The sequence below is a fragment of the Phyllobates terribilis genome, unplaced genomic scaffold (genome assembly GCF_046119375.1).
Source record: "Phyllobates terribilis strain yellow unplaced genomic scaffold, ASM4611937v1 Scaffold_5__5_contigs__length_657084704, whole genome shotgun sequence".
In the NCBI taxonomy this organism is placed as follows: Eukaryota; Metazoa; Chordata; class Amphibia; order Anura; family Dendrobatidae; genus Phyllobates; species Phyllobates terribilis.
Window position 1 is genome coordinate 417583231 of NW_027362765.1, and position 12564 is coordinate 417595794.

The 12564-nt window shown below is 41.8% G+C and overlaps 1 protein-coding gene across 1 annotated transcript in view; it reads left to right on the top strand.

Annotated features, from left to right (window-relative positions):
* The first annotated feature begins 2020 nt into the window (after window positions 1-2020).
* Window positions 2021-12564, top strand: part of LOC141273402 (alpha-2-macroglobulin-like) — a 67281-nt gene continuing 56737 nt past the window's right edge. Inside the window, exon 1 of the mRNA XM_073685171.1 lies at window positions 2021-2176. Within this exon, the coding sequence (XP_073541272.1) occupies window positions 2103-2176 (74 nt within the window). The 5' untranslated portion in view covers window positions 2021-2102. The remainder of the gene's footprint in view (window positions 2177-12564) is intronic.

Sequence of the window (12564 nt, forward strand, 5' to 3'; positions counted from 1 at the left end):
ACCTTTTTCACTGCAGACAGACACCTTTTGGATATACTAATTCTTCATGCTATTAGGAAAATTTGTCATGTACGCAGGAGATTTGCCAAATCTTGCTGGAGTAAAGGAGGTCTTGAAGGTACATCCAGAAAGGGATCCTTAAAGAAGTTGTCCACTACTTGGACAACTTCTTCTCATACCCCGTTCAACCGGTGTCAGCACTCGCGGTCCCAGGGCTCTCATGTTGTGACACGTGAGCTAAGCGCCCAATCAGCGCTGGCATTACTGTCTCCGACTTCTGCATAATTGAACATGAATAGGAAGTCCAGGCTTCAGCTGATCTCTGACTTCTTCTTCATGTTCAATTTATCCGAAGGTGGGGACAGTGATGCCAGCACTGATTGGGTGCCAGGCTCACGTGTCACAACATCCGCCCGGGAGCTCCGTGAGAGCGAGTGCTGACACCGCTGGAACGGTGCCAGCACGGAAGGTGAGTATAAGCTTTTTTATTTTATCGAGGCCGAACATTTAGATCAAGAAGGGGTTGTCCTAGTAGTGGAAGAATTTTTTAACGGATCCCTCACCGGATGTACCTTCTTTTCGTCTTCATTGATTTCTTGCCATGCTACAAGACCTTCCGTGCAGAGAAGATCCTTGGTCCGTGGGTGAGCTGAATATCAGGTTACCGCAAGGTTTTCCAGAACTTTTTCAGGAGGTGTTTCCTTGTTCCAGGAGCCTTTGTGAAGATTTTGCAAGTACGACATAGACATTTTCAGAATATGTCAACCAAAAAATTGGCTCCAAATCTGTTTCTACATGTGATCTTACTACTTCCTCAGTAGACAGGAATAACAGAAACTTTAGAAAATCTGAAAAATATGCAAGAATGTGACCGGGTCAAAAATAAGACCTGGAACTAGTGAGCGTTAGCACGTGATCTACAGTAACTAGTAGCAAGGGATTAGAAGACGTGGCTGCAGCTTTACAAAGCTACGAATGGATGAAGAGATTAGGACCTACACATTGCTCCGGTTGGGTCGGTAACAATATTCGTGTCTTCGCTTCGTAGCATTGGAGAGGGGATTACTTGCAGGTGCCTGTAGCACACACTGTGTGCCCCACATATTTGCCAGGTAAATTATGAAATCAGAACATCTTGATGCCTGGGGGAAACCTTACAGCGGATCCCTCGCTGGATGTACCTTCTTTTCGTCTTCATTGATTTCTTGCCATGCTACAAGACGTTCCTTGCAGAGGAGATCCTTGGTCCGTGGGTGAGCTGAATATCAGGTTACCGCAAGGTTTTCCAGAACTTTTTCAGGAGGTGTTCCCTTGTTCCAGGAGCCTTTGTGAAGATTTTGCAAGTACGACATAGACATTTTCAGAATATGTCAACCAAAAAATTGGCACCAAATCTGTTTCTACATGTGATCTTATTACTTCCTCAGTAGACAGGAATAACAGAAACTTTAGAAAATATGAAAAATATGCAAGAATGTGACTGGGTCAAAAATAAGACCCGGAACTAGTGAGTGTTAGCACGTGATCTACAGTAACTAGTAGCAAGGGATTAGAAGAACTGGCTGCAGCTTTACAAACCTGCGAATGGATCAAGAGATTAGGACCTACACATTGCTCCGGTTGGGTTGGTAACAATATTCGTGAAGTTTTCTTCGCTTCGTAGCATTGGAGAGGGGATTACTTGCAGGTGCCTGTAACACACACTGTGCGCCCCACATATTTGCCAGGTAAATTATGCAATCAGAACATCTTGATGCCTGGCGGAAACGTTACACCAATGCTTATTTTCTCCTGTTTTGAAAAGTTGCCCCGTGACGGCAGCAAATCGAACAATGTCTTGAAATTCCCATATTAATTTGGAAATCCTATGTACCTGGGCAGGAGGCCACACAAACACAGTAATAGGATAGGATTCAAGAAAACAGCTCAGTAAACAGACACAAGGCAATGCAAACAGGCTCCATCCCTGACAGAGCAGTCCTTGTGCAAGGGTCAGTGTTTGTGTAAGGTGTGTTTGCCAGGGGGGCTGTACACAGGCTCTGCTTTATAAAGCCATCTCCCTCCAGCATTCTTCCTCCTGAATGTGATATCTGGCCAGCAGCATGTGGAGATCAGCTTTTGGACTGTGCCTGCTCCTGACCGCCATCCATGGAGGAGACTTGGCAGAACCTGACCCGTAAGTAAAACCTATTTTTCTCAATGTTTATATATATATCTACTGTATATATAATCAATAAGCCTAGATCTAGGATAAGTATTATACTCTGCCATGGATTTTGTCTACATTTTGTAGAAGATTATCCACATGCTCTATTAGAACTGGTTGATGGCAGCAGATTTGTATCAAGCATGTTTCAGTACATTTGTCTATTCATCCTTCCTTCAATTACATGAAGTTTGTCAGTGATGTATGATGAAAAACAGCCCCACACCATGATGTTCCCACTTCCAAACTTCACTGTTGGAATGGTGTTTTAATATGGTGTGTATTATGGCATCCAACGAGTTCAATTTTGGTCTCATTTGACCAGACTATATTGTCTCAGTATTTCACAGGCTTGTCTAATTGTTGTTGAGCAAACTTTAAACTTGCTTGAACATGCATTTTGTTCAGCAATGGAGTCTTGCATGGTGAGAGTGCATACAGGCCATGGAGGTTGAGTGCATTACTTATTGTTTTCTTTGAAACAATTGTACCTGCTGATTCCAGGTCTTTCTGTAGCTCTTCACAGATGGTACTTGGATCTTGGACAACTCTACTGATATTTCTTTTCACTCCTCTGTCTGAAATCTTGCACCTGATCATGGCTGGTTTATGGTGAATTTATGTTCTTTACACTTCTGGATTATGGCCCCAACAGTGCTCACTGGAACTTCAGTAGTTTAGAAATTCTTCTGTAACCAATGACATCAGATTGTTTTGCAACAATAAGGTTGCAAAGATCTTGAGACAGCTCACTGGTTTTACCCACCATGAGGTGTTTCCTGTGTGGCACCTTGTTAATGAGACACCTTTTTATACTCCATAAGTTGAACCAGCTGATATTATTTTTCACTATGTGGCAGGATTGCTTTCTAACTACTGATAGATTTCAGCTGGTGTCATGACTTTCCAGGGCTTTTTGCACCTCTCTTTCTTCATATGTTCAATACTTATTCCCTGTGTCATTTCTCATTATTACACAACTTAATTTAAGGATATCTATGGTATGAATTCTTTGCCTGTGTGGAATTGATGGTCTGTTACCGACATCTGGTGAGAATTTCATGTCAATAACACCTTTAAAAACACATTTACTTGGAAAATTGGTGATGCGTTCAATACTTATTTCACCTGCTTTGTATATATATATATATATATATATATATATATATATATATTACATTTTGTGCTGTTTCTGAAAAAAATAAAAAAAGAAGTTCATCACTGTTGTCTGTGCCCATTTTTAGTCGAAAGCAGCTCTTAACTCTGGAGGACCATCTGTGCCCACTGGTCTTGGTGCATGCACACCTGGGTGCTACTAAGCTATTATGCAGCAGCTCAGTGACATCCCTTCTTCTGTGGCCAAAAGTTTGCATGCTGTCTGTTCATTTATTTCAGTGTATTACACCAATAATAATGTATCCTTAATTCCCATTTTGATGACCATATAGATGACTATCAGCCTATTAAACAGGGCTGTAATCATTCAGCGGACGAGTAAAACTCATGCAATGATTTTTTCGTTATCGGCAGCACAAGGTCCCATGTAAACAGTTGATGTGCTGCCGATTAAATGATGATCTTTGTGCACAGAACAATATTAATAACAATCGTTCCTTGCACATAGAACATTGATCAGCCTGTGTTAAACAGTCTTTAAATCAACTGACGATCGGCTTGCGTGTAGCCAGTGAGTGATCAGGGAAACTGCCGTGTATAGAAATGCTATTTACCTGCAAATATAAGGTTAATCTGTAGGTAACAAGTGTTAAAATGTTCCCTGTCTGGCTAATTGGAGCAGCAGACACAGGGAGAAAATGAAGTTATATCCTCCCTGGAGAGTCGCTCTTGTATATATGTACAAGATTATTGTAGGGCAGCAGCACTATACACAACTATAGCAAAAAGTATACCTTTGTGTGACGTCCCCATTAGGGTAAGGCTTCATTACATAATAGTTAAAAGGGATGTAATCAGAATTTAAGTTGCTCTTTTGGCCTTTTTTGCTGTTTTATTCCAGTTCTGCCTGTAGGCGCTTGTTACTTGATCTACTAGGAATCTCCCGCTTGGTGTTAGGGCAGTGACTGTGACATACTGACCTCTCTTTTGATCTTTTTTCTTGTGTAGGTGGGATCCTCAGTGTTTTCAGATGTAGCTGTATGATGCCTGAAAGCTATTTTTCTGAAACCACAAATGTTTATATGGCAATTTTTTGGACACCAGGTGTCCATATGCCTTAGAGGTGAAACCCCATAAAGCAGTTTCAAGTGAGACACTTTTTTTTGAGGTTTAGACATCCAGTTGGATTAAACACAAACATTCATGCAATGGCAATAAAGTAAGTGGCTGAAATTATTTTCCAGTTTTCATCTTGAAACCAAGCCAGAACCAGGAGTGTTTTGTAAACTACAGAAGTGGATTCATTATACTTTCTCTTTGTATTGATCCACTCTTAGTTTTGGTAACCCGTCATAATGCAAAATATTGCTACGTGAAAGTGGTCCAAGTGTTTTTTCAAAAAAACAAACTGTGCTTTACTCACTCTCCCCCGGGTCCAGCACTGAGCCTCATTGCATCTCCAGGTGTCTGTTATTGTCTGCAGCGCTAATGTCACGCCCACAGCGCTGCAGCCAATCAGTGAGCTCAGCGGCTGTCATAGGAGAGAAGTATCCGACCTGTGGAATATCAATGGACGATCCATTTGTCCTGCTTGGAGATAAGTCGTTTTCAGAAGAGTCTGGCAGTGACTCTTTCATAGGAGACACGAGTATTTTCCACCGGTTCTGCTGCCGGTCATGTACCGATGCAGCCAATCACTAGCTTCAGCAGTGATTCTGGCCGATAACTAGAGGTCCAATAACTTGGACCCTCTTCCTACCCCAGAACATTATCTCTGCAACTTGTATTTTTTACAATGAAGCGTGACCAAGTATGTATGGACCCTTCTACCAACACCAGGGGACCTTTGTCGTTTCCAGCTGCCGAGCCCTCATTTGTTATACTATATTGTACATTTTATAACATGGGATTATTTTGTAGCTTTCAAGATGACCATATGACTATTGTGTAAAATATGGAATAAATACTTGAAACCCTGTACTCTTGGGCTCCGTTACTATGTCTTTGTATCTCTCCAGGCTAGGAAAATATTGCAACACTCATTTAAATAAAAGGAAATTAGTTCAATGTGCAGGGCTGTTTGTTGGGTAGGTGTAGTGCGCTAGTTCTCCTAGGAAAGAAACGAGTAGGTTTTCAATACTAGTTATGTTATAACTTGTATGCCAACTCTCACACTTGCATTTAGTCCACATTGGGGACATGTTAACAAGAAGCCTGTAAGCCTGTGTTATAATGGCATTCATTCAGGGCATTTGGCTTCTACTTTTCTTAAAGTGGACTTGTTTGCTTTAAGTGTCCGATTAAATACCAAATTTTATAATATTTTATTATTCAATGTTATTTGGACCATAAAAAAACTAAATATTTAGAGGTTTTTGGTGTTAAATTAATGTGCAAAGGAAAAATTCAGAAATTATAGATATGCATGAGTCTTTTTTTGACCCTCCACATCCAAAATGGGGTGCAATGAAACCCCTTAAACAACAGGACATTTTATTATTATTATTTTTTTTAATCCATACTTTCCAAGAATCATCACTTTTTTTTCCTTAAGGCCTCTTTCACATGTCCAGATATTTCCGGTACTGGAAAAAAACAATACCGGAGATATCCGTGTCTGTGTGTCGGTGTGTGTGATACGTATGACAACCGTGTGCCGCATCAGGAGCACATGTACCGGTGCGTGGGAATCAGCGGTACAGTTAGCGTTGTTCCCAAGCGCCGGGTGCTGGACGCTGCCCTCATCATTGTCCCATGCCGGTGTTGCGATCAGCGCTAGCAAGGGATGATTTTGAGAGTAGTATTCTTCTCCCACTGTGTCCTGAGAAGCCGGGGAGAATGACTTGCTGCAGCGAGTCATTCTTTCCAGCTTCTCGGCGTGAGCGGTCAGATGGATTACAGAGGGGGACACTTAGGACAGGTGTCAACATTGTCCCTTCCTAGCGCTGATTGCAACGCCGGCAGGGGACAATGATGAGGGCAGCGTCCAGCACCCGGCGCTTGGGAACAACGCTAATTGTACCGCTGATTTCTGTAAGCATTATTTAAAATAGGTTACCTGCATTTTTTCGAAATAAAAATACAAAACGTAAAAAACTCTCCAAAAACTCATAATGGGAACATAACCTGACAGTTATACGATGAACAAGTATGTTACAAAGCGATAAAAGGTTATAAGAATGATGAGAAAGAGCTTGGCTGCTGTGCATGTTTTATGGCAAAAATGTGCTGCAAAATTCTGATAAGCTTTTTCATTAAAGATATATATATTTTTTTGTTGCTTATGTCTCGTCTATAAGGGTAAATTTCCACGGTGCGATAAAACAGTGGATTTTACATTTTGTATTTTGCTTGTAGAAAATATGCTGCGTTTTATAAGTGCCAGCATGGTGTATTATAATTTTTTTAAAAGTCATGCATGTGCTGGTGAATATATCTGCAGCATAAATTGAGCTGTGGGTTTGAGATCTGTAGCATGTAAATTTATGCTGCGGACGTAGGTGCGAATTTCACACTTTGCAAACAAAACGTAAAATGTGCGGCTCACGGTCGGTGTACCGGGTATTCCCTTGTGTCGCACTCTAATAGAAGAGGGCACTGGAGTTACATCACTTCTATCAGAGTGCGATCACTTTTTTTTGCCGTGAATTGATCGATGTTTATGGTTGGATGTAAGTCCATGTTCACACGTTCAGTATTTGGTCAGTATTTTACCTTAGTATTTGTAAGCCAAAACCAGGAGTGGGACAGTCAGAGGAAACGTATAATAGAAACACGTCACCACTTCTGGATTTCTCACCCACTCCTGGTTTTGGCTTACAAATACTGATGTAAAATACTGACCAAATACTGAACGTGTGGCCTATATGTGATGGATGAAATGAGAGCCGAGAGCATGGAAAATAGGATTATAGTCTGGTCTGGGGACTGAATTAAGTTGGGCGTCATTTATATCAGCCACACCCTTCAAATAAAGGCAGATACTAGGCCTGAAAACTGAAAGACAGGCCTCGTTACCCTAGGCAACCATTAAACTTCTCTAGAAACATCAGAAGCTAAGCCATGATTGGTTGCTATGGGCAACAAGACCAGTTTTTCTGTCAGACAGTTCAGATAAGGCCTATTTCTAGAATATGGAAGCTACAAAATAACACCCATCTAGTACAAAGATATTTTACTAAGGTTTAACGCACAAGATCCAACTTATTGCAATAGTAAGGCACATACGAAGTGAGCCCAGTTTACTGTTTGTAAAAACCCTGTGTACTTTGGATGAGATTAAGGTTTAGATAAAACTACCGCTTTATTCTGGATTTTCACTAGCACTGCAAAAACATTGCCACAGGCCATATTTGCTGACAGAGGTCGTAGCCTGAAGCAGTCCAGAAAGTTCTAGCCGAAATCTAAAAAAATACATTTTGAAATAGGACTTTGAAATAAATATGGCTGCTTCACAATATTGGACAATGGGTTAGTGCATTAATATAATGTATCTCGTTGGTGACAGGAGACGTAGTAATTACCAGGAAAAGCGGTTGTCTAAGTGGCCCAGAGAGGGCCGGGCTCACAATTTCCATTCTTGGTGTTCTATGGTTGGGCTGAGGTCATTGCTCTGTGCGTCCAGTCAGGTTCTTCCCTCTAAACTCCCCCAACCATTTCTTTTTTTGGCCTTGCTTTAGGCATTGGAGTCATGGAGAACAGAAATGGACCTTCTCCAAACTGTCCAATTGTCCATAACGTCTTGTATGTTGAAGCATTAATATTTCCCATCACCAGACCTGCGGGGCTGAGGCCGAACCCTGAAGAGCAACCCCATAGCATTGTCTCTCCTTCTCCAAACATTACAGTGGGCACGATGCTGGTAACCTTCTCCTGACAATCACCAAACCTAGACCTGTCCATCAGATGCCATCTAGAATAGCATGATCTGTCACTGAACAGAACACATTTCCACTACTCCAGACTCCAGAGATGGCTGCTTTATACCACCACATCCAACGTGCTTGGTGATGTAAGGCTTGGGTGCAGCTGCCCGGGCATGGAAACCCATGCCATGAGGTTCCCAGCACACAGTTTTTGTGCCAATGCTAATACCAGAGGTGGTTTGGACTCTGCAGTTATGGAGTCAGCAGAGCTTTTATGTTCCTCAGTGCTCGGTGACCCCTCTCTGTAACTTTACGTGGTCTTCACTTCATGGCTGAGTTGTTGAGGTTCCTTCCACTTTTCAATAATATCACTGACAGGTGAAGATGGAATATTTCGTAGGGAAGAAATTTCATGGACTTGTTACACCAGTGAGCTCTTTACCACCAGCCATGGCATTATACATTACCCCAACCTTTATCTAAACAGTACAGAAAACAAAATACTTGACACATTGATTAGATGGAAAACAATTGGCCACGGCCTTTATTTAAATATTTAAAATATTAAAAACTCATAAATTTAAGTATAAACAAATAAATATTTCAACTTTATTAAAAAAACAAGTTCAAACCTTTATCAATCCGCTGCTTAGCCATAAGGCTCAAGCCCGTTAACCAAAATTACCTGTCCATCCAGATCCCTGGACGACTAACCCCAACCGGCCATCTTGCCTAACCAGGCAAGCATGGCCCCACCCCACCAAGGGCTATTTCCACCATTGCTTGCAAATTTAAATTAAAGATATTATTACCGATATCCGATAAATGAACCAAATCATTCCGAAACAGGCCGCGGACACCACCCTCTAAATCAATGTGTCGAAATTCAAAACCTCCTAAGGATGGCTTAGGCTGAGTTCACACAATGCGTATTTAATGCGTTTCCGCGGAGTATTTGCAGTTGCGTAAACGCCGCGGAAACGCATGAAAAACGCATGGTAGAAGGGAAGCAATGTTCCCCAATTGAAATCCGCATGTGCTGTGCCCATGATGCGGATTTTTCCGCAGCGTAAACGCTGCGGTCAAAAATCCGCAGCATGTCAATTAATTTTGCGGAAACGCTGCTCTTTTGCCGCCATTGACTTGCATTAGACCGCATGGAATCCGCATCACTGTATATGTTGATGCGCTTTTCATGCGGTCTAATGTGCGGATGGTACCCGGGTGTGGATGAGAGGACTCTCATCCAGACCCAGGTACCATTAAAAAAAAAAGAATAAAATAAAAAATATATATATTCTCACCTTCTGACGGCCCGCGCAGCGCTCCTGCTTGGTTCGCAGCACTTCGGGGTTGAATGAAGAAGGACCTTCGCTGACGTCAGAGTCATGTGACGGGTCACGTGACGCTGACGTCGGAAGGTCCTAAAGTCTTCACTGCCGGCAGCCGGGACCGAGCGAAGCAGGACACCGGGGGCCATCAGAGGGAAAGTATATATTTTTTTTTTATTTTTTGACATTCACACACTATATAAATCCATGCCGGTTGCATGGATTTTTATAGTGTAAAGTTGACAAGCACTTTCCAAGTGATGCTAAAATCGCTTGGGAAGCGCTTGTCAACCCGCATGCGGAAATGAAAGTGAAGAACGCTTCATTTCCGCATGTCCCTGGCAGGAAACCGCATGTACAATCCGCATGCGTTTTTTCTTGCCAGAGAGATGCAGAAACGCTCAGGAAAAAATCCTGAGCATTTCTGCATCGTGTGCACATACCCTAAAGATTACACATATATCTATTCAGCCTTTTTCTAATCTTGTTACAAAAGCGCAGATCCTTTGACTCCGACCACAACAATCTTGGGATAATCTCTGAAAAGATGAACTTCACTCCTGAAAATAAACTGGTGATTCTCTGTAAACTTTTTTTCATCATAAACAAAAGGTCCACAGTTCCTAATTTTCCGATATCATTACCCCCAAGATGCACAATTATCATGTCCGGGACTGGAAAGGTATCACCCATGACCAAAATTTGCTCCAGTAGTTCATCCCATTTTTGCCCTCTCATGCCCATCCAATACACTCTTACCCGCTTCGTGGGCAAAGATGGATTGGGTCCATAACACCTCTCCAGTGCTCTCTGCTCCGCCCAACAATTTGACTGCCACCTCCCCAGCTTCTTAATAACTGATGCGTCCAAACCCAGTCTCGCAGCCTCTGTAGCGACTCCAATGCGAAAAGAATGTGTGGAGAAGTATTTATGACCTAAACCTAGGTCAGCCATGCACTTGTGAAAGATGCTTCTAAACTGAAACTGAGTCAAAGGCACGCCAGACTGGTGCAACAATAAAAGCTCACCCTTGTTAGGGCGCATACTCAAATAATTACGTGTCAAACATATTGGACATATATTGCGTTCCGGGAAACATATCAACTTTAAACAAATCCCTTTGCCTAACTGATCAGTTTTGGATCTAGCAATATTAATTAACATATAGCCCAATCCAACTGATATGCACCCCATTTTCAAACCGTCTCCTCCTCTCTCCCCCCTAGGTAACAATTCCCCAATTTTAAGGGCCCCAAAAAATAACAAAGATGCTGCTGTGGAAAAAAGCACTGCTTCAAAACTATTATAACAACAGGACTCGGCTGCTTTACATAAATCAACTAGTATACCTGGAGTGATAGGACACCTACCATCTCTTACCCTTTCAATACCTGTTTAAGTATAAAATAACTATTCAAAGGATGCTTACCTGCTATTTTCAGAAAAAAATGAAACACCTGCCAACTGTTTCACTATCGTACTATATGCCAAACCTTTCTCACAGATCGACATGCAAAAAGACAAAGCGCTTGTTCTAGTACTCCTAAACCTATCCCAACCTCTACTACTACAAAATGAAACCCACACTTCCCAAGCCGCTAAATAACCTTCCCATGTTGACGCTTCAACCGAACGCTCCAACAATCCCATAATTAGGACCAAATGAAGCCCCATAAGTAATCCGGACACCTTTCTCCTGTTGTTCTGGCCTCCGGCACCAGCTCGAAAAACTTGCCGAACTGCAAATGCGAAAGTGCATTGGCAATTAAATTCACCTTCCCTTCAGCATGCACAGTCTTCAACCAAATATTACGCTTGAGGCAAATAAGGACTAAATGACGCAACAGCTTCACCACCATAGAGCATTTAGAGAACACACATTTAATAGCAAAAACTAACCCTTTGCTATCTGACTGTAACAAAATACTTCTATTAGCCAAACTCTGCCCCCATAAAACTAAAGTGACTACCACTGAAAAAAGCTCCAACACCTTATTCTTTGTAACCTTATTAGCTACCCACATATGCTGCCAACCCTCTGCGCACCAATTACCGTTATAATATACTCCAAAACCTACTGCACTTGAAGCGTCTATACACAAATTCAACTCATCACTTTTTATAAACGGCTCCTGCCACACCGCCATTCCATTAAAATCCTGTAAAAATTCCAACCATACTTCAAGGTCCTCCTTTTCATTTCATTTCAACAAATCTTTTTATTAAATTTCTTGAGAACACAGATAGTCACAATTGGATGGGTACAAGAAGTCAAAATGATGATATGTGACAATAAAACATTGCAATTTAACAAAGTTCAAATGAGGAATTTTGATAGACTCATACAATATATGAACTAGTGTATATCAATTGGTAGCACAATTTGTAAACATATAAAGCAGAATTTAACTGGTTCCCGACCGCCCACTGTAGATAAACGTCGGCGCTTGCTGGGCTCTGTGCAGCGCCGACGTTTAAAAACGGTGGGTGGTCTCGCAGCGCTCAGGACCCCCAGGGTCCTGCAAGCGCTGCGATTCCGGTGCAGAGCGTTAGCTCTGACAGGGGACATCATCGGGACCTGATTGGATCAGGTCTCAGTGATGTTAACCCTTTGCTATGTTCTATATGCCGCGATCTATAGTGATCGCGGCATATAGAAGATAGAAGGAGGAGAGGGGGTCGTCTTACTTACCTCTCCGACGACCCCTGATAGCTTCCAGGACCTGGGGTTGCTATGGCAGCTGGAGGTCACATGACCGCCTCCAGATCTGCCATATATGGTGTCCTGCCTGGCTCAGCCTGCAGCTGAAGCCAGGCAGGAGACTGACTGTGAAACAGTCAGCGAAGATCTCATGTAATGTAATACATGTCTATTACATTACATGAGATCAGTGATCAGAAAAATAAAAATTAATGTCCCATACAGGGACTAAGTAAAAATGTAAAAAAAAGTAAAAAAAAAGTTTTTAAACTGTTAAAAAAAAAATCACAAAATAAATAAAAATAAATAAATAAAATATTAAACCAATAAATCCGTATATTTTTA